General features: G+C 56.2%; 8 protein-coding genes and 1 non-coding gene across 9 annotated transcripts; 5 read left to right on the forward strand and 4 right to left on the reverse strand.

Annotated features, from left to right (window-relative positions):
- The first annotated feature begins 154 nt into the window (after positions 1–154).
- On the forward strand, positions 155–245 carry L226DRAFT_t124. The gene has a single exon. It is a non-coding gene; the product is annotated as a tRNA-Arg (tRNA).
- Positions 246–880: 635 nt separating this feature from the next.
- On the reverse strand, positions 881–4,511 carry L226DRAFT_571146 (ATP-dependent protease La; the record flags this gene model as incomplete). The annotated part of the gene is made up of 7 exons (XM_067684515.1): positions 881–1,140; positions 1,200–1,467; positions 1,523–1,960; positions 2,013–2,251; positions 2,307–2,521; positions 2,583–2,881; positions 2,940–4,511. The coding sequence occupies 7 exons, from the start codon at positions 4,509–4,511 to the stop codon at positions 881–883; spliced, it is 3,291 nt and encodes a 1,096-aa protein (XP_067535447.1).
- A 248-nt stretch (positions 4,512–4,759) lies between these two features.
- L226DRAFT_535092 (uncharacterized protein) lies at positions 4,760–8,139 on the forward strand. The gene is made up of 7 exons (XM_067680823.1): positions 4,760–5,024; positions 5,081–5,098; positions 5,157–5,313; positions 5,368–6,960; positions 7,019–7,295; positions 7,349–7,574; positions 7,636–8,139. Exons 1-7 carry the CDS (start codon positions 4,848–4,850, stop codon positions 7,906–7,908), a joined length of 2,721 nt encoding a protein of 906 aa, XP_067535448.1. The 5' UTR covers positions 4,760–4,847; the 3' UTR covers positions 7,909–8,139.
- A 45-nt stretch (positions 8,140–8,184) lies between these two features.
- Positions 8,185–11,182, reverse strand: L226DRAFT_67808 (uncharacterized protein). The gene is made up of 4 exons (XM_067687141.1): positions 10,556–11,182; positions 9,056–10,503; positions 8,760–8,988; positions 8,185–8,701 (listed from the first exon to the last, which is right to left on the reverse strand). The coding sequence occupies exons 1-4, from the start codon at positions 11,063–11,065 to the stop codon at positions 8,465–8,467; spliced, it is 2,424 nt and encodes an 807-aa protein (XP_067535449.1). The 5' UTR covers positions 11,066–11,182; the 3' UTR covers positions 8,185–8,464.
- Positions 11,183–11,722: 540 nt separating this feature from the next.
- Positions 11,723–12,751, reverse strand: L226DRAFT_67852 (cytochrome b5). The gene is made up of 2 exons (XM_067687142.1): positions 12,002–12,751; positions 11,723–11,927 (listed from the first exon to the last, which is right to left on the reverse strand). The coding sequence occupies exons 1-2, from the start codon at positions 12,666–12,668 to the stop codon at positions 11,845–11,847; spliced, it is 750 nt and encodes a 249-aa protein (XP_067535450.1). The 5' UTR covers positions 12,669–12,751; the 3' UTR covers positions 11,723–11,844.
- A 60-nt stretch (positions 12,752–12,811) lies between these two features.
- Positions 12,812–14,344, reverse strand: L226DRAFT_535096 (peroxisomal enoyl-CoA-hydratase). Its single transcript, XM_067680824.1, has 7 exons — positions 14,125–14,344; positions 13,949–14,075; positions 13,829–13,892; positions 13,693–13,775; positions 13,523–13,628; positions 13,078–13,469; positions 12,812–13,022 (listed from the first exon to the last, which is right to left on the reverse strand). The coding sequence occupies exons 1-7, from the start codon at positions 14,217–14,219 to the stop codon at positions 12,981–12,983; spliced, it is 909 nt and encodes a 302-aa protein (XP_067535451.1). The 5' UTR covers positions 14,220–14,344; the 3' UTR covers positions 12,812–12,980.
- A 335-nt stretch (positions 14,345–14,679) lies between these two features.
- Positions 14,680–15,119, forward strand: L226DRAFT_535097 (uncharacterized protein). Its single transcript, XM_067680825.1, has 2 exons — positions 14,680–14,972; positions 15,002–15,119. Exons 1-2 carry the CDS (start codon positions 14,730–14,732, stop codon positions 15,098–15,100), a joined length of 342 nt encoding a protein of 113 aa, XP_067535452.1. The 5' UTR covers positions 14,680–14,729; the 3' UTR covers positions 15,101–15,119.
- A 299-nt stretch (positions 15,120–15,418) lies between these two features.
- L226DRAFT_535098 (uncharacterized protein) lies at positions 15,419–16,892 on the forward strand. The gene is made up of 6 exons (XM_067680826.1): positions 15,419–15,463; positions 15,525–15,893; positions 15,959–16,090; positions 16,160–16,227; positions 16,286–16,494; positions 16,548–16,892. Exons 2-6 carry the CDS (start codon positions 15,838–15,840, stop codon positions 16,674–16,676), a joined length of 594 nt encoding a protein of 197 aa, XP_067535453.1. The 5' UTR covers positions 15,419–15,463; positions 15,525–15,837; the 3' UTR covers positions 16,677–16,892.
- Positions 16,893–16,923: 31 nt separating this feature from the next.
- On the forward strand, positions 16,924–18,261 carry L226DRAFT_508472 (uncharacterized protein). Its single transcript, XM_067678178.1, has 5 exons — positions 16,924–17,295; positions 17,353–17,481; positions 17,538–17,605; positions 17,663–17,871; positions 17,938–18,261. The coding sequence occupies exons 1-5, from the start codon at positions 17,240–17,242 to the stop codon at positions 18,055–18,057; spliced, it is 582 nt and encodes a 193-aa protein (XP_067535454.1). The 5' UTR covers positions 16,924–17,239; the 3' UTR covers positions 18,058–18,261.
- The last annotated feature ends 816 nt before the right edge of the window (positions 18,262–19,077 follow it).

Genomic DNA, 19,077 nt, shown 5'->3' on the forward strand with positions numbered 1-19,077 from the left:
GCCTTGGCGTGATACCATATTCCATTGAGTGGTTTCGAACGGATCCATTGACGCGACTGTCGTTTGAAAATAAGCACGACACCCTCCCATAAGCCTGCCAAAAGGAGGCTAGATTGTGTCTCCACAATTGCAACATGGGTTGTCCGACTAACAGGCCATCGTGGCGCAATGGTAGCGCATCACCTTCCTAATATTAGGAAGTGTAAAACAGGTGGGGGTTGCGGGTTCGATCCCCGTCGGTGGTAGCAGGTCAATCCTTTTTAATCCACCGACATCAACATACCGTTATTGAAGGAGCTTCCAGGAGGTGGATAACGGAGGAGAGAGGGAATGGAAGAGAGAGGAGAGGAGCAGGCGCAGAGGAGAGAGCGCGCGCGCGCGCGAGGGGACTATCACGACCCTGTATCCTGCCAGACTCCGATTCCATCTGTGGCTCGACGCGCGATTGTTCAACTGGCCGTCAGTTGTCAATCTTATGATCAGATGGAAACTGTTAGGGCGAGAAGACTGTCTACCACTGGGATGGACTCAACCTGCCAAGAACTCGCGAGCACACAGGGTCATAAAGAATGGATACAACGTGAGCTGGGTTCAAAGCATGCGGCGTGATATTATACAGGTGGCGGATGTGCGTAGTAGTAGAGTGTACCAACGGGAACTGCTCTAAGCCGGCCGAGAGACGGTGATCACTATTAAGATGGTGGGGTCACGGTTTAGTGACGTACGTATATGTTCTCCATCGCACGCTGGGCGAGCACAATGCCACCTGCCCGACGTGCCTATGTAACTGGTTGGAGCTTATCGCTTATCCTGGACGCTCCCACAAACGAAGGGGTGGGCGCCGCAAGCCATTGCAGCTCGCATGGACGTCGAGCACCCCTCACAGCGAGAGGGTGTCCTTCCAGCGCTCCGCGATCGGCTCACCGCGGAAGACCTCGTGGAGGACCTCCTTGACGTCCTCGACGTAGACGAAGCGGATGCCCGTCTTCACGCTCTCCGGCACGTTCGCCTCAATGTCCTGGCGGTTGCCCGCGGGAGCGATGATGGTCTTGATCCCGGCGCGATGGGCGGCAAGGATCTTCTCCTTCAGACCGCCCACGGGCAGGACCATGCCCACGAGCGAGATCTCTCCCGTCATGGCTGGTGAAGAATGAGCATCAGCAACAGCATGACACGTGCGAAGTATTATATGAACACACCGATGTCGGGGCTGATCTTTGTCTTCGTGAACAGCGAGACGAACGCAGACAAGATCGCGGTACCAGCACTCGGGCCCTCCTTCCCGATGCTGCCCTCCGGCATGTGGACGTGGATGTCCCGGTCGGTGATGAACTGCTCATCTGGCGTCTTCGTGATACCGAGCTCGTACGCGTGGCTCTTCACCCAGGAGAGAGCGATTTGCGCACTCTCCCTGATGACCTCGCCGAGCTTACCCGTGAGCTGGAGATTGCCCTTGCCGGGCGTCGACTGCAACTTCGCGTCAGCACAAGCCGCATCAGCCGCAGGAAGAACGGGCACTCACCAATGCCTCAATCGGCATGACTGCCCCAGAACCATTGCCAAGGTAACCAAGACCGGTGCTCACACCTGCAGGTGGAGGGTGTACGTACAGCCTGTCCTTCTGGTAGATTGGAGGACCGACGTAATCCTTCAAGTTCTCGGGCGTGATTTTGACGTGCACAGACTCCGGGACCTTCATGGGCTTGCGCTCAACCGTGGTCACGACGCGCTCCGAGTCCTCCTTAGCGTCAAAGTGGGGCGTCGAAGTTTCGGGCGCACCAGGGGTCTCCGGAGGCGCGTCTTGCTTCTCCACTGTACGAGTGGTCTCGGAAGACTCCTCGACATCAGCCTTCACGGCATCTGCTGCTGCCGCAGCCTCGGGAGCAGGTGCGGGAGTCGGTTCAGGGAAGACCTCCTCGCCGAGCTCCTGGACGATCTTTAGTGCAGCCTTCCGGTAGATCTGCATATCGGGTCAACAACATGTCAATTTAGAATGAAGGCCGAGCACGTACCTTGTCGATGTGCTTCTTCAGGTTGCGAACACCACTCTCGCGGCAGTAGTATTTGATAAGCACGTCAACCGCAGCAGGGTCGAGCTCCACATCGGCATCCTTGAGCCCAGACGCCTCCTTTGCCTGGGGACCAAGGTACCTGGAGGCGATCTGCGCCTTCTCCTCCGAGACGTAGCCGCTGACCTCAAGTACCTCCATGCGGTCAAGCAGGGGCGCGGGAATAGTATCGAGCATGTTGGCTGGCTTCGGATCAATATCATGTTCGCTCGATCGAATGAATGAACGTAAGCTTACCTGTGCAGACGAAAAGCACACGAGACAGGTCGACGGGAACGTCCATGTAATGGTCGAGGAAAGCTGTGTTCTGTTCGGGGTCGAGCATCTCAAGCAGAGCACTCGCGGGATCTCCGTTGTGTCCGCGACCGATCTTGTCAACCTCGTCGATGAGAACAAGCGGGTTCTCGGTACCGACGCGCTTCAATGCCTGAATGATCTTGCCGGGGAGGGCACTGCAGGTCACATTGTCAGTCATCCAACCGATTGTTGAGGTAGACATGGATGGCAACGGACCCAACGTAAGTACGACGGTGACCCTTGATCTCCGCGACGTCGGTCAAACCTCCGACAGAGAAACGGAAGAACTGTCTGTTCAGCGCGTGAGCGATCGACTTGCCAATCGACGTCTTGCCAACACCAGGAGGTCCGACAAGACAGATGATCTTGCCCTCGACTGTGCCACGTAGCTTGCCGACCGCGAGGAATTCCAGGATGCGGTCCTTGACATCCTTCAAGCCATAGTGGTCCTCATCAAGCACCTTCTGCGCGTGAGAGATAGAGTAGTTCTCCGGAGAATGCTGGCCCCATGGGATCTGGAAGAGATGCATTTAATCATGGAGCGACGTGGCGTGAACGCAACGACAGGCGCACCTGGGTAAGCCATTCCAAGTAGTTACGCGTGACATTAGCCTCGGATGCAGCGGGCTCAAGATGCTGGAGCTTGTTCAGCTCCTCGTCGAACACCTTGCGCACGGCTTCGGGCATCTTTAGTGCGGCAGCACGCTCCTTGAACTTCTCGATAAGCTTGTCCTTCCCATCCGACTCCATGCCGAGCTCCTTCTTGATACCCTTGAGCTGCTCCATGAGGTAGTACTCACGTTGGCGCTTCGCAATCTTGCTGTCGACATCGCGTGCCAGCTTACTCTGGAGCTGTGCGTTGATAAGCTCCTTCTTCAGGACAAGTAAGGCCTTGCGCAAGCGGTCGTTTACAGCCAGACTCTCCAGGACGTCTTGCAGCTCGTTAGGTTCACCAGTCGACACCGCCGCTGCGAAGTCCGCGAGTTTGTCCGGCTCGTCAAAGACGTTGGAAGCAACCTGGTTCATGGAGAAGTTCGCGATCTGGTCTCGAAACAACGGGTTGAGCTGTGCGATGTCCTTGAAGACAGAAACGATCTCCGACATGAACGCGCGAATGTACTGGTCATCCTTGTTGTAGGGCTGCGTCGCAAGGTTCTCGACGTTGACAACCGACACCGCGTAGTTCTCGAGGAACGAAGTCTGCAAGTTCATCGGGGAACCTTCACGTTCAGGGGGAGGTGTCGGTAGTTGGCCTTCCGCCTCTGCAGCAGACGCGTCCGCCTGGGCAGTTTCGACAGGCTGGACCGATGCAGTGGTACCGCCCTTGACAAGGTCCGTGATACGTATGCGGCGATGGGGATAGAGGACAGCAGTCAAGCCCTCCTCCTCTCCTTCCTTGCTGCCTTGGGCCGTGAAGACGCTCGTGATTTGGGCGAAGACTCCGACAGGGTGTACCGAGTTGATGTCCGCGATGATGTCACTGTCCGCATTCTCGTCCTTCAGGAGGAAAGCACCTAGGTAAGGTTGACCTCGGCGCATCATCTCCTTGATTGCAGCAACGACAGCGGGGTTACGAACGACAACAGCCTTGTAGAAACCGGGGAAGAGGGGCCGACGGGCGATAGGAAGAGCGAGGACCTGAGGGTAGGATTCCGGTACAGACTGCTTGGATATCGACGTCTGCGGTAGCGGCGGGGTTTCCGGAGGAGGTGGGGGAGGAGGAGCATCTGAGCTATCAGATCCGTCACCCGAAGACGAGGAGCCTGAGGATGAAGAGGACGGCGGTGTCGATGGTGGTGCAGAAGCCGGAGGCGCAGACTGACCGTCTTCTGGTGCATCAAGCCGTGCGCCTGACTGAGCCGACTGGTCTGTCGGAGACTGCGCGTCGTCCGAGTCCTGGTCGCGTGCGTTGCCCAGCCTGGCATTGACCCAGCGCGGGAGACGTATCGCAGCTGTCGGCGTGTAATCTGCGACAGTCGACGAGTAGAACGTACGCCGTGTCGCTACCGCCCTTCCTGCGGCATAATACGCCAATTTGGACGGCCCCGCCACGCATGATAGCGCGAGCCTCGAAGGACCTGGGTCACGACTACATATCCGTGCGGACGACCCGGCTGCTGCTCGAAGGCTTCCGAAGAAGTTCATGCGCTGCAAAAGCCTATGTCAGGCTACCGAATGCAACGGTGTGGTCGTTGGCGGAGAACAGAACTACGAGAGAGCGGAGGGGGATAAGGGAGAGGACGAGGAGGACGATTGAGCAAATCCAAGTCGGCGCTGAGCAAGACTCAGGGATGTGACGCGTCACCGGGTTATCAGATAAGATGTGCTTGGTCAGCATTGATTAGATGCAGCTGCCATTCGGGGCAATTCCGCCTTTGGTCGACCAGCAGGCAGCCTGCACCTGCTGCAGCTCAGCGTACACCTTAAGCTCAACGCTCTCGGCCGTATTGACATCCTGCATGGCACCCGCGCATCGGTCTCATGGCTACAAAAGTCCCCACGCGAGCAAGGAAGGCCGAGCGAAATAATGAGTCGTTGTTCCCCATCTTCCTCAAGCACCTCGCGAGCGACAATGTGAAGGACTTTACAACGACGGCGGTCAAGCTCGCAAACTGGCTAGGCGTAGACAAAGCGTATTATCAGAATGCACGGCCCGTGGTACGTCCGTTACAGACTGTTGCTACAAACCGAGGGTCTTATAGTGTCCGTACAAGATCATAGAGATGCTAGAGGTCAGTCTTGTTCTCTTATCTCTGCATTCTTCCCCTGATGCCATCTCCTGTTTACCAGACAGCGCACGAGAATGTCCGCCGGAGATACAGTCTTGTCCATCCATCCCATGTGACGCAGGTGAACCCAGACCTTCAGGCATGGCTGCAACCCTATCTGGCCCTTGTCCAAACAGTCGTGCCCTTCTATCGATTGTTCACGGAGGGAGAGTTGCAATGTGAGTGACAGTCTCTTTCCTGTTGCCTCGACTTCACCAAGCGCACGCGTTCAGTGCGTCTCAGGGCACTCGTCAAGAACTCCGAGACTTTCGCTCTTCTACCGCAGCAACCTGGTTTCCCTCCCGCGTCGATCTCTGCACCTTCCCCGTTCGCGTCTGCATCCCTCGCGCATTCACCTGTCACGCCTTCCCCTTTCGCGCCATCCTCCCTGAGCACGCCTTCACCTGCGCCGGACGTCTCCGGGAAGGCAGACATCCAGCCTCCTAACAGCGACATGTCTGTTATGCAATCTTCTCCGTCAGGTCCCGTGTCTGCGCCTACCGCAGCGCTTGTGAACGCTACCATGTCGTCGCAGCCACCGAAGCCCACAAAGGCGAAGAAGAGGAAGCTGGTAGTTGATGACGATGACTACATCCAAGCCGACCTCAACTGGTACAAAGACAATCAATCCATCAAGCCTGGCCCCCCTCCTGAAGTACCAGACCAGCCGCAGTCTGTGGAGGTCACCCCTGGTCCTATGGTACCGCCGCCTGAGGCTGAGCCGACAGCACTTGCGTTGGCGCAGCCGTCCCCAGTAACCCCACCCGACACTCCTCTCACAGATCGTCCGCCTTCGCAAAAGCGACCGCGGTCCCGCTCGCCCTCAGTCTCCTTGGAGCAGATCGTACACGTACAGTCTCGGGCTTCCTCCAGTACTCCACGTGAGCCGAAGGAATCTTCTCCGCCAAAAGAGAAGTCCGTCGACGCACCGGATGCCCCATCTACGTCGCGATCACCCCTCAGCTCTCCTACCATCCTTCCACCGTCGATACAGAGACGGCGGTCTCCGGAGCGCCATCTTGTCACCACCTCTATCAAGACTGAGGCGCTGCCCTCCCCGTTCGCCAACAAGAAGGCATTTGTGAAAGGGAAGAAGGGCAAACGCAAAGGACCTCCTGGACTGAAAGTCTTGCCTATCCCTCCTGATCGTTCGCAGAGTGCTAGCGGCGTGGCCGAACATGATAGCAATCCTCGAGTCGCGGCCAACCCTGGCATGCAGGCAAACTCTGAGGATGCCAGGAGCGCTACAACGTCAGAATGTCCTTCGGCCTCCCCCGCCGTCGCCGCGACTTCTTTGCCACCACACCCATCAAGTCCACCTTCCGCCGCGGCCTCTCTACCACCACGCACCCCACTTGCCTCCACTTCTCACCCTTCGGAAGGCCCGGACGTATCTGCTGACCCAGTAGAAGGTCCACCTGCATCTGTTGACCAGCGGCATACCCTCGATGCTACAGAAGAGTCAATAGCCGAGGCCGCCTCGCAATTAGTGTCCGTCGTTCTACACGACACGACAGAGATTGCCTTCTCGCCCGAGCCGATGGACTTGGGCTCAGATGAGCCCGGACCCCCTAGCGCACCCGATCGCACAGCGCAAGACTTGCAGCCATCTGAACAGGAGGATGAGCCGGGCGGAGATGTGCAGTCGCAGTCTGCGGCTGTCAACCGTGCGGATGATCGTGTGGAGGAAGAATCGCGTCCATCTGGCCCCATGGGTCAGCACGATGGAGATGTAGAGATGCGAGAACCGTCATCGCAGCCTGATGAGGTGCCTACGGAGGCCATCGCATCGGCCGAGGACGCTTCAGAAAGGGGTGGAGCTGAAGGTAAGTCCATCGTCGCGTTTGGTACGATACTCTCACTAATAGCAAAGCCACTTCGCAGAAGCGGCATCCTCGACCCTGGTGCGCGGGTCAGCTTCGTCAGAGCTCAATGACCACTTGGATGGAAGCCATGTAGCTTCGCCAGAAAAGCAACAGGAGGCTATGGCTCCGTCCGAGTCCGAGTCGCCCTTCATGTATAAGTACATCCGTCTGCTCAACCTCACGCGCGGTCATCTGTCGCACACGCCTGCCGACGCTCCGGTGGAGCTAGCGTTCGAGCTGACAGCGGAAGAGGTCGCGCAGATCGCCCGTTGGAAAAACCGCGACACGGTCACTGGGTAGGCATGCTCGGGCTGTGCTCATCAACAGCGTCACTGACATCTAATCCCAGCGACCTGTCAGAGAGCATCTGCATATCTCTGGTATGCTATTCAAACACTCAATGTACAGCGCTCTTCGCACACACAACCGATGAATCCGCACCAAGTCCAGCGGATGTCGTTAAATGCGGCCATCCTATAGATTGGCCGGTGGACGGGTCCCTGTTCGCGGTATTGGACGCTGCCAATACTCACCCACCGTCACGAGGCTTCACGCTCTCTCCTCCCTTCTCACAGGTACGCCTTGCGTCCTCCTTTGTCTCGCTCATGACGCTCACCGAAGACCGTGCGTCGCAAGTGCAAGCCAGACCGATCCGTCGATCTTGGTGCGCGCGATGTCCGTCCGGGCATCAACACATTACGGCTGTTCCAGTACCGCGACCACTCAGACCTCGTCTTCGCTGTCATCCTGCACCACCCCACCACTGCTCAGCTTGCCGAGGTACAACGAGTCCGCGACCAGGACCGTTTGTGGCACCAGTTCCTCGATGGCCTGGGCACGTTCACCTTGCCCGCGCCGACGCTCGTCCCGTCTCCGTTGCCCAAGGTGAATGCTGTGAGTTGTAGCTAGCAGCCCCGGTGTCGCGCACATCTGATCGATGCACCTAGGTGCACAGTCGCTGTAACATGTGAGGGTGTGCACTGTACTACCGTCATCGATGTTATCGCCCACGCTTTCTTGCTCTCTTGCATGTTGTTGTCATCATTTCATTATACTATTAATCATTTTGCATGCTGTTCACAATGTGTCTGTACGTTGGCTGCAAGAATAATGATACATGCTTGTATGGAGGTATTCTACTGTGTCGTCGTGCGGTTCGTGCGAATGAAACTAAGAGTAATTTGAGGAATACCGAATCTGCAATGTCCAAATATGATCCCGAATCTGGGAAAACAACCTCACCTTCCCGTCTTCCCCGAATCCGACGTAGTTCCAACCTCCTCGAAGGACGATGCGCATCGCATGCCTACAGGTCTGAGGCGGCATACAACACTTCCGATCGTCCGCAACGTTTCTTTTGGCTAAATAGGCGGTGTTCCCGTGCGTAGAGGCAGACACCGGTGTATGGGGTGGTGAAACAATGTGACCAAACCGAAGGTCTTGACATTGGAGTGAAACGAGAGGCTCAAGCGATGAGGGTTCGTTGGTACGGCATGGGCGGTCGGGGACTCTGAGGCGTCCATTTCGATAGGTGGGACCACGCCAACGTCTCCGCGCTCACGGTCTCTCGCTGGGCCTGGGACGGTTCGGTGGCGTGCACGGCGAAGAAGTAGTCGGACATTCCTTGGAGCTGAATGAGGTTGATCACATTCATTCCCGGACCGATGCAAGAAGTGATATCAAGATGTCCAAGATCGGATTGCTACAAGTCGCAGCATCAGCATTCGAACCGGCCACAGGACTACGAAACGACGCCTTACAAGGTCGTGGGGAAGCCAAGCGCGCCCAATTGGGTGGCTTGGATCCTTCTGCGACAACGGTCCGACTTGCACCACGAGCGAGCCCTGCGACGGCCAGGAAGGCTTCATATCCCACAGCGCGGCGACGATCTCTGCAGGAGTGGCGTCGGGTCCAAGGTTGTCGACGACGGGTGTCACTGCCACCTGCGGCAGACAAAGTAGATGCACCGCCACATGCCGATCGTCGAGACTATGACCATGTTCAGTACGAGGTATACCAATGAGTACGCCACAGGAGGAGGCGGGGTAATACCAACCTGAAAGACTCCTGCCTCTGCGCCCAACATCGCGCCGCGTTCGCTGTACCGTCATCAACATAAAATTCGATCTTCTCGATACCAGGAGAAGGTCTGCCAACGACCGCGGCCCAGAGACCGGGGACCAAGGACGGTGCAGATGGCTGTTCTTGAATGGGTGCCTGGCTTCGGTGGTTCATGCTGTCGTGGCCGTCGATGTTCTCCGAGAGTTGAGCCACTCGTTCGTGTTCCGGGGACGCGTTTATATTAGGTGTGACGTGGTCGTGACGTGACGTGTCTGTTGATGTGGGCAAGACCGCGGCCTCGGGTTGGGTCGCGACCTCCGCAATCGCTGGGGAGGCTTTTCGTGGAGGGGGTGTACGCGAGATCAAACGCGTCTCAGACTCTGGGGGCGTGGTGGACGTGGTGGAAGAGGAAGAAGCCTCGCCTGCTGGTCCGGGCGCGTGTACAGAAGGTGTCCGGCTTCTAGCGGTCCTCGTTGCCGGCGGCAATGCGCTGACACCCGCAGAGGGCTGTCGCATCTCCACATCCGTACTCGTATCAGTAGACAAGACATCTGGATGAGGATCCATACTTGGGTTTGCGTCTGTGTCTGAGGAAATAGCAGCGCGAGGAGATGGCGGCGATTGCACGGCAGCATGCTGCTCCGGCAGAACGGAAGTCTCTGCTGTGCTGGGATCTGGAAGGACTCCAGGAGCATGACTTTCACTGTCCACAGTCATGACCGTGTCGTCAGCTGCCCTAGGTACGAGAGGGGTGGATTTCCTGGCGGGCTCCCTGTCCTCCCCGGTGAAAGTTGCATCCACTGCATCCGTCTCCGACACGACTCGGGGCACTTTCGTAGGCGGTTCTGGAGGCTCGCCCGATTCCTCCCGATTCCGTTTGAGACCTCCCTGCATCTGTTTTCGCACCTCCCGAGCCAACCTGATAATCTCAGCGCATTTGTCGTCAGAGAGAAGAGCAAGAGCGCGCTGTTTCACGAGCGCCTCGTCCACGCCAGGTTTCCGTAACTTCGCGTTACGGTCGATGAGAGGAATCATCAGATTTCGGCACTGGTCGAGTACAGCAGTTGGAAATGGATAAGGTTCGGGATGCAGAGACGTAGCAGAAGGGGCAGACAGGATAGATGATGCGACTCTTGGAGGAGCCGCGGTGGCGACAGGTGTTGTCGGGATGCCGCGGGACGAGATAGACTCAAACGAATCCGATGGAGATAACGCTGGTAGCTTGGAGGCAATAGGAAAATCCCGATCGGGGGAACCATGCACAAGAGTAACAGAGCTTGAGGAACCGGCGTCAATGAGGGGATGGTTGACCGACGCTTGTCCGGTATCATTGATGAGGATGGTATCAGAGCCATGCAATGTGTTTTCGCGTTTGGGAGGACGAGTGGGGGACCTTCGTTCTTCACTATCCGGGAGCTCCGTAGAATTTGTAGGGTTGCCGAACTTGGGACGACGGTGAACACTCGTGGATGACAGGTGAGGCGGGCAGACTTACCACATCAATTGTCGAACGCGACCCCCTCTTCCTCCTCGCCGTAGGCCCCACGTTCGCTGGGGGCGGGATAACAGGTATAGTTTCCTCAGTCTTGATGCGTACTCCAGCGGTATTGGGTGTAGACCGGGCCTGCGGAGTACCTTGCAAATTTCCGGACGCGACGAGCGAAGCCTCACCTTCGTCCGGGGTTATCTCCCCCTCCTCCGAGGCGACAGGGGCAATACGATCCGCCAGACTCGATGTATGCTCGACATTTTCTGGCGAACGGATCCTCGCACTCAGCGGTTGCTTCGCAGGGGACATACGACTCAGCAGCGATCGCTTGAGTGCCAGATCCGACCCATCCTCCGAGTGACCCGCCACGGGTTGCGGATCCTGCGGGTGACCCGCAGGTGGGTGCGGGTGCATTGGTTTCTTTCCCTTGAATGAGGATGGGCTGCCATTCTGCCAGGGAGAATGAGGGCTGCTGGGAGACCGCTGGCTGTCGTGTACTGGAGATTCCGAAAGCATCCAGGTGTGAGTGGGTTTGCTGAGCTCGTCTGCAGACAGTCGACCTTCTTATATACAGCAGCAGTCTGATGCAAGATTTGGCAGACAGGGACGAAAAGTCGTGGTGGTTGAAGAAGTCGAAGGCAACGTGTCGCCGAAGCGCGTCATTGTGGGCGCGCTTCTCTCACGCTAAGTATCCCGCTTTCTTTCTAGGAAACGCGGGACCAAGAGCTGGCTGTACGTGCTCCCCGAAGGGAGGGTCTAGGATAATGGCCTCATGGTACAGATTAGGTTATTAGGTATGAGATATCCGGAAGTACTATCTAAAGCATGGCACAGAAGATCACAAAGCGATCATCAGATATATGAACAACTCTATGGGTATCTTGAGGTATTCAGATAAAGAGATGCGCGTTGCAATGAAAATTGCGGGAAGTTCGTCTCCACCATGCGTCTGTCAAAGAGTGTTCAGTGAGGGGACGGAAGGAGCTGAAAGAACGATGGATGATCTGCACAGGGCGATGACCGGTTCCCGCCCAGAAAGTCGACGGTGTTGAAAACAAATGTCCGCTCATCTCTGTCTAGGCAGCTCCAGAGGGTCATAGCGGAACATCTGGGCAGAGCCTCGCCTCTCGCCATTGGTGTACGTAAGAGCAAAAGAGCGCGACGGCCGCACTGACGGCTCAACCAACCCGAAAGTTGGGCACGCTCTCATACTCAAGGCCACCATGCGTATACGTCCACCAAAGTGTGACTCACCTGGCGGCCAGAGAGAGTAAGAGCTTGGCCGACATGGATGACTATGAAGCGGATTCCGAGACCATGAACCCCACAAGGCATTCGTCTAACATGTAGTCTATGTTGACCCACGCATGGGTGAGAGCTACAAATCGCACGGTAGACGTGCACGGCCCTCATGAGCTATCAATATCGCTAGCAAGGGATGAACGTGCGCACCAAATAGCTTCGTTCCATCTCTCCCGGCAACCCGCATGAGCTCCTTTTCTCCACCAGGATGGTACGGCAAGTACGGCGTGATGTTGTAGACCTTTCCACTGAACGATGACCACGCATCGTCGCGCGTTCTATGCTCCTTCAGCATGGAAGGTGTCACTCGTAGAAGTGAATCCGTGCCCTGCAGGTCCACCATGAGTGACTGAACCACCTCCTGACGGATCAGACCAAATGAGTAACGCACTCGGAGATTCTGCCCAGACTTCTTCAGGTTGGCCCAGTCTAGCGGACCATGTCCAGGTGCAAGTGCGACCTTCCCCTTCTTGGCAGGCTGTGGGGGAGGTTTTATGGTGGTGATCGGAGCAAGGAGGGACGATGAACCTGCAGAAGGTACCCCAAGAGTGCCAGGACGTCGAGCAGCCAGGGAAGGTGGCGGCGGAGGCGGCATGAGTTGGTTCTCGGTCAAGATCTGGGGTATATCATCTGATTGGGAGCCTGCAGCAGCTCGCTGTGCGCTGTTCACAGCAGGGAAGGCAGGCGGAGCATCGTCATCTCCGTGGACAGTCTCGGTATCGTCGTCCTCTTCCGGGGAGGTCTCTATTGATGGCACATTTGAGGGGTCTACGTTCGGATTTTGTGCATATAGCCAGCTCCGCAGGTAGGAGGCCATGCTGTTCTCGGTACACACGAGTTGCTGGAGAGAACAGGAGAAGGAGGCGGTAGTAGGAGGGTGAAGCTGAGTGAGGACATGAGTCGATCGTAACCAGTGTGGAAGCGCCCGGGTCCTAGTGAGGGAATCGGACCGGAATATCCGCAGCCAATCATTAGGGCCGAGTTATTTCGAAAGCCTTGGATTCACCATACACAACAGCTTCAAGGCGATGTAAACGGTCACAAGTGTAAACTAGAGTACATAAGGATAAGGCACGCCGGTGAATGTCCGCGACGAAAGTAAGGGCCACCAGCTGCGAGTGGACATCGATCACAGCTTCGCCTTACGGTGGTGTACATTCACCTCCCTCCACTGTGTCCCGAAATCGTCAGTAATGTGGCATGAACACAGCGAGGAACATGCATACCCAGGGCATCCATGGCGTCAACACATCATCGGACAGCTTGTTGGAGAACTTGGGCAGGCGGCGCTCCTTGAATGCCCTCGCACCCTCCGCAGCGTCTCCGGCCTTGCCCAATATCCGGATGCCGCGCGAGTCCAGGATGTGCTGCTCCTCGATGTTATCGTACCCCCGCCACACAAAGGCCTTCGTTACCGCAACGGCCGTCTGCGACGTGTTTGCGGCGAGGTCCTTGGCAAGTGCCAGCGCGGCAGGGAAGACTTCCTCGCGGGTGGGCAGGATGCTGTGGTACAGCCCAGCGAGAAGCGGGGAGTCTGGAGATACAGTGGCTCCGGTGAGGAAGAGGGAGAGGGCGCGGGAGTGGCCGAGGAGCTTGGGCAGGAGGTAGGACGATGCCGCTGGTGTGTGGATGAGTATATAAACCATGGTACGTCGTCAAAACTCTACTCACCTTCTGGCGCTATTCCCCGACGAACGAATGGGAACGCCAACTTTGCCCCTGCCCAGGCGAAGCGGATATCGAACGGTAGCTGCAGCCCTGTTACACCGACTCCAACCTAGAGCGGATCCAAGTCATGGCTGTCAGTACAGCGCTAAGTGAGCGTAAAGGGGCAGGCCTACAGCATGACCGTTCACGGCTGCGATGGTAATCTTCCTGCAACGGAAAATGGCCATACTGACCACTCCGCCGGTGTCCCTGTGAGCTATCAAAGATATGAGAAGGATGGCACAGATTCTGCTCGTGGATCGGACGCACCGTGCTCCCCTTCCCGGTCAACCTCCGGTGTAAAGAGACCACCCCAACCCCGGGTAAGGTCTGCCTAGATGCACGGTCATGTAGTAAGCACGGATACGTGTCTACTGTTATGTGGCATACCCCAGAGCAGAATGCCGGAGCGTCGGGCTCGGCAGTCAGAATCACAACCCGGACCCGGTCGTCCCTGTCAAAGAGGTCGAAGGCCTTCAGAAGGTCTTTGACAAGCTCGGCACTGAATATGTTTCGCCTGAAGAACAGGCGTCAGTGGAAGCCGTTGACGGACAGGAATAACAAACTCCTTAGAACGGGTCAAGGTGGCAACAGCGACTCCGCTGTCGAGCTCGACGCGCATGGCGGTGAAGCCTTCCTTGGTGTAGTCGGGAGAAGCCATGTCTGCTGGTCTGTACCGAGAAGCGACGTTTCTCGTGCCTCAGAAGGTTGAAAAGTCCCGGTGACGAATCCGGGGTAGGAATGTGGGGTAGGAATGTGGGGTAACACTGGGTGTTAGACTCCTTCCGATCGTGTAGCGCGTTGCCTGTATATATTGCGAAACACCGAAGCCATGTCCGAGGCAGGTAGTCAGACTTGGCAACGAGGAAAATCACAGTCTACGTGCGTACCCTGGTAGTACAGTCGAATTCCCCATAACCCATACCCCCTGATAACCCATACTCTCCGATACCACATAGTTTTCAGGCCTCCCCGAGTCGGGACAGTGGTGATAACCCATACATCTCTGTTATCCCATAACCCATAGCTCTATGGGGTCATTGTAACCCATGATTATATTACATAATGTGTCTCAATACTCCAATTATGGCTGATCTCTGCCTCCGTGTTGCTTGTTACGTCCCGGCGCGACACTTGTGCTGCTTCCCCGCTGCCTTCCACTGCTTCCGTGATGCCATCGGATCGTCTCACCGAGTTGCGTAAGGCGCTCAGCCTTCTTGAGAAGCAAGTCGCATCCAGGAAAGCTTGTCTCGAGGCCAGTCTTGCAAAGAAAGAAACTCTCACCCCCGAGGACGAAGCCTGGCTCGACCATGATGCCAACCTTGTCGATGAACGCTATGCACTCGATGTTTTGTCGTGCGCTCCGAACCACGATGCCGCACTGGCCGAGCTTACTTTGGAACAAAAGGAGGCTGTTGCACGGTTGGAGAAGTTAGTAGAAAGCTGGAGGACATCCTCGCGAGCTTCTCACGCCAGATGCGTTTGGACGCACAGAAGGGAATGGTTGACACTTCCATGACAGACTTTTTCCGTCGTCAGTAGGTAGGCAATGTAAAGGATTCATTGGACGCTTCTCCTAAAGTATGTGTGCGCTCGACAGGCGCCTATTTGGTCCCTTTCCCATAGCCCATAGTCTCCGATAACCCATACTTTTACCCTCCTACCGATAGGTATGGGTTATGGGGAATTCGACTGTAAGTATGGACTGCAAAGCCTCTATGAGCTTAGCCGCCGTGGCCTGGTTGAACCAACCAACGGTCTCCGGTACTTATTATACCCGGAGGAGGTGGCCAGCGCCCGGGTTGCAGCGCGGCGATTGCCATCTCCGGCCCGGCGCGCCCTTGACACTTTCCTTCATGTCCATCCTGAAAACATGAGCCACAGATTCAGATACAGAGTGGAAGAGTTGGTACCGGTTACTTTGCAGCTCCCAGATGTTGAGTGCTCATGATCATCTCGTTCGTAGACCAGGTGCCAGTGCCGTCGGCGCAAATTTGGCGCGCTGAAGACCACGAAAACGCGCTCTGACTGGACGCAGCTTACGCTAGGACACCCCTCGGGCCTTATAAGCTCTCGTACGACATATATATGCTCGGAGAGAGGTGCACCGAGGTGCACAGGTTTCTTACCTATCGTCCAGCAGTGGCGTTCGTGCCATGAATATGCACCCTCGTGTCCTGACTGCGCAGCCCGAAGACCTTTTCGCCGCAGCCTCCGAGCTGGTGTCTTACGACAACATATAACGGGACCGGTCGACAGCATGAGCGTGAGGACTCACCATGCGGATTTCCATCTTGCTCGCATTCCTGGGAAACCTCTCTGCGTTCGTCTTGCTGTACGTGACTGTTGTTACTTTGCTCATCCTCTTTCCTGCATGGCTAATGGATGTATACTCTGCAGAATCCTTGTCACGTTCTCGGTTCCCGTCATAGATGACCTTTACTTCTTGCACTCGTCCGTGTTTGGTGGGACACGGTTCGGAGTATTGGGGTATTGCATAGAGTCTGCTAGACTGGAATGCACATCACTGAGGTACGTTTCTTCGTCCTGAGATCTACCAAGTCCAAGTCGAGGAACTGACTGGATGACCTGTTTGATAAGGATCGGCTACAGATTCGAACCAGAGCTGTACTATCCATTGCCCAGGGTCCTGGTTCTGTTCCCTGTTGGTATGTCTACAGCTTTCTCTCTCCCGTCCTAACAACCGCATTGATAGGACTTCACCAGCTGCGGGATTTGCAGGAACGAGTGCACTCCTTCTCTTGCCCTCATTCTTTCCCCAGTACGGAGACCAGAAACCGCCTATCCTGTACGACATTTCGGCCAGTGCGTCGTTCTTCTCGTCCACCGCGGCGTTTGCGGTTGCGATGTGGTTGTTTGCGCGGGCTATGCGTGACTTCCACGACGAAGGCTTCACAGCGTCCTTTGGCCCCTCGGTGCGTTCTCAGCTTACGTTTCTGCGTGGCGAACCCTACCTCATTCTACGCAGATCTGGATGTCACTTGCCGCCATGGTCGTGACCCTGTTCGTCGCCTTGCATGCATTGTTGGGTACTTGTATGTCCATGAGAAGCCGTTACGCCAGAAGGAAGCCCACCAACTTGCCTGGCATCTACTAGGCGTTTGGTGTACCTATATTCATTCGAGTCGAGCTTCCGGGAGATGTGTCGTCGGTCACTATGTACTTTGTTGAGTTCGGATGTGTACCTGCGAGGAGTTCATTTGATTTCTAGGCGTGCCGACGTGCGTCCCAGAAATCAGAAAAGCTCACGTTGAGAAAGGGCGCTTATATCGGGCCGAGCCCCCGACAATGCCATCTTCATCCGGGCCGGACGTTCGAAAGTTGAACTTGACCTGACAGTGATACGCCGCGTCGTACGCGTCGACGTCGGACTCGACGCGTCTCTGGACGCTCTCATACCTGCAGCTCGCCTGAGGGCTCCTTTCTGCACTGGGACACCCACCTCGTTGTGATCTGCGACTTCATTGCCTCCGAACGCCTAACGCATCCCGTTTACCCACATCGGTCACCGGATTCCCAAGCTTAAACTCAACTTGAACTGTGCTGCGGACATCCTCAAAGGACTTACGACCCGACTTCATCTGCTCACGAGTCTGACGACTTCTGTACGAACACACACGACAAGCGTCATAGAGAGGGCATGCACTGCAGCAATTCGCGATGTGTGGCCCAACCTTCCTCATGTTCTTGGCGACAATCGCCGCCCTAGTATTACTGTGAGTGCCATACTATCTGTTGCATGATCGAAGCTCAGTCAAGAGCATGACATGTAGTGTGCTCGTGATATTCTCCCAACCTTTCATCCATGTATTCTACTTCCTGAGCACCTCAGCTGAGGGAGGCCTTCAGTTCGGGGTGCTCGGATTCTGCAATGTGTCCACTGGAGTATGCTCGCAAAAGAAGTACGTCTTCCTCGCATATCTCATGTTCCCCGATCGTCATGCGACGCCACACGCAGGTTCGGTTATGAGTTCCTACCCGAGTTGCTAAACCCACTACCAATCGTGCTCGTGCTTTACCCCGTCGGTACGCATCCTGCTCCATCGCGCGTTTACAAGGCACCCTCACTAACGGCCCGTTCAGCGGCCGGTCTCGCGCTGTTAGGCGCAGTCTCATTGCTCCCTCTGTTCTATTCCCGACGACCCCCGCGATGGCCATACGTCGTGTTCGGTATGCTATCTATGCTCGCGTTCCTCGCCGCAGCCGCAGCGTTTGGGATAACGATGTGGCTCTTCACTGTCGCCCGAGATCGCTTCCGCGCCGAAGGTTTCACAGCTGACTATGGGCCCTCGGTGAGTTCACGCCTCCCATCACACATAGTCCCATCGTACCCTAACGTCGCCGCTATCTCGACTCAGACATGGATGGCCCTCGCCGCCGCTGCTGTTCTCCTGCTCGTTGCCATGAATGCCGGCTGCGGCACTTGCATGGGCGGCCGGTTTGGCCGGCAAGCGCGGCATCTGGCCTATACCTATTGAGTGGGACGGTGGTGCGATGGCGACCGGTCTGGCAGGGCGCCAGCAACCTATATTTTCTGGGGAGGTGGATAAATTATTATTCGTCGATGTATGAACGAGCCTCGGGAAAATGCTTGATTTATCAGGTCCGTATGTAACACTATGGGGCCGTGCTGCAAGTGCTGTACTCAACGCTTATTGATGTTATGACTGATCGCCCGGAACGCAATGCAGCACCGCATGTTGTGAATGTGCCAAGCCGGAGCAACCCCACTTACACACCGTGGGTGTATTGACACTCGGTCTGAATCAAGGGTATGTGATCATTTCTGTGCATTCAAACCGAAGGCACGATTTTATCGTGTGCGCGCGAGAGTATCGATGTGCGGTCGAACACGTTTGCGAGGGTAAACGGAGAGGTGCAGAAGCTCAACTCGGGTATCCAGCAAGTATCCGTAGTTGGCCGCGTGTACCTCGAACTTTGTCTCTGCTACCCAGATTTGCGGGATTGTCGGAAGCTTGTCGCCCGGTACGGTCGGAGCATGTCCTACTTATCCGCCGTGCCTGCCTTGCTGGATGAGATTCGCAACATGGGACCGTGTGCGCGTGTGCGTTCAACTAAACATAACCTATTGCCGTCAGTGGCAGATTTCACATTCTATACAGATATGCATAGCACACGAGGCAGTGACCTGCGGTGTAGTCGTTAGCACCGCAGCAGTATGCCGAATCTCTCGGAGCACTCGTAAGTAGCTTGCTTTCCGGTTGTTCGTGATCGCTTGTGGTACCGTCGGTCACAGATATCCACATCTAATTCACCATGGAGCGTGCCGTGGAACAACCCAACGTCTGCCGTGGTGATATCAGATGGCTAGGTCGAGCGCGAGACTTAGCGCGTGAGGCTCCGGCCACCACACGGCGAGGTTGTACAATGACAACGCGCTAGGTGTTGAGATCAATCCAAGTTTCCATTCGTAGAGCATGGGACGGTTAAGGAACTGTTCTCCCCTATCGTTTGCCGTTGACATGCCTCAACACGCT

The sequence above is a fragment of the Lentinus tigrinus genome, assembly GCF_003813185.1.
Source record: "Lentinus tigrinus ALCF2SS1-7 unplaced genomic scaffold L226scaffold_12, whole genome shotgun sequence".
NCBI classification, from domain to species: domain Eukaryota; kingdom Fungi; phylum Basidiomycota; class Agaricomycetes; order Polyporales; family Polyporaceae; genus Lentinus; species Lentinus tigrinus.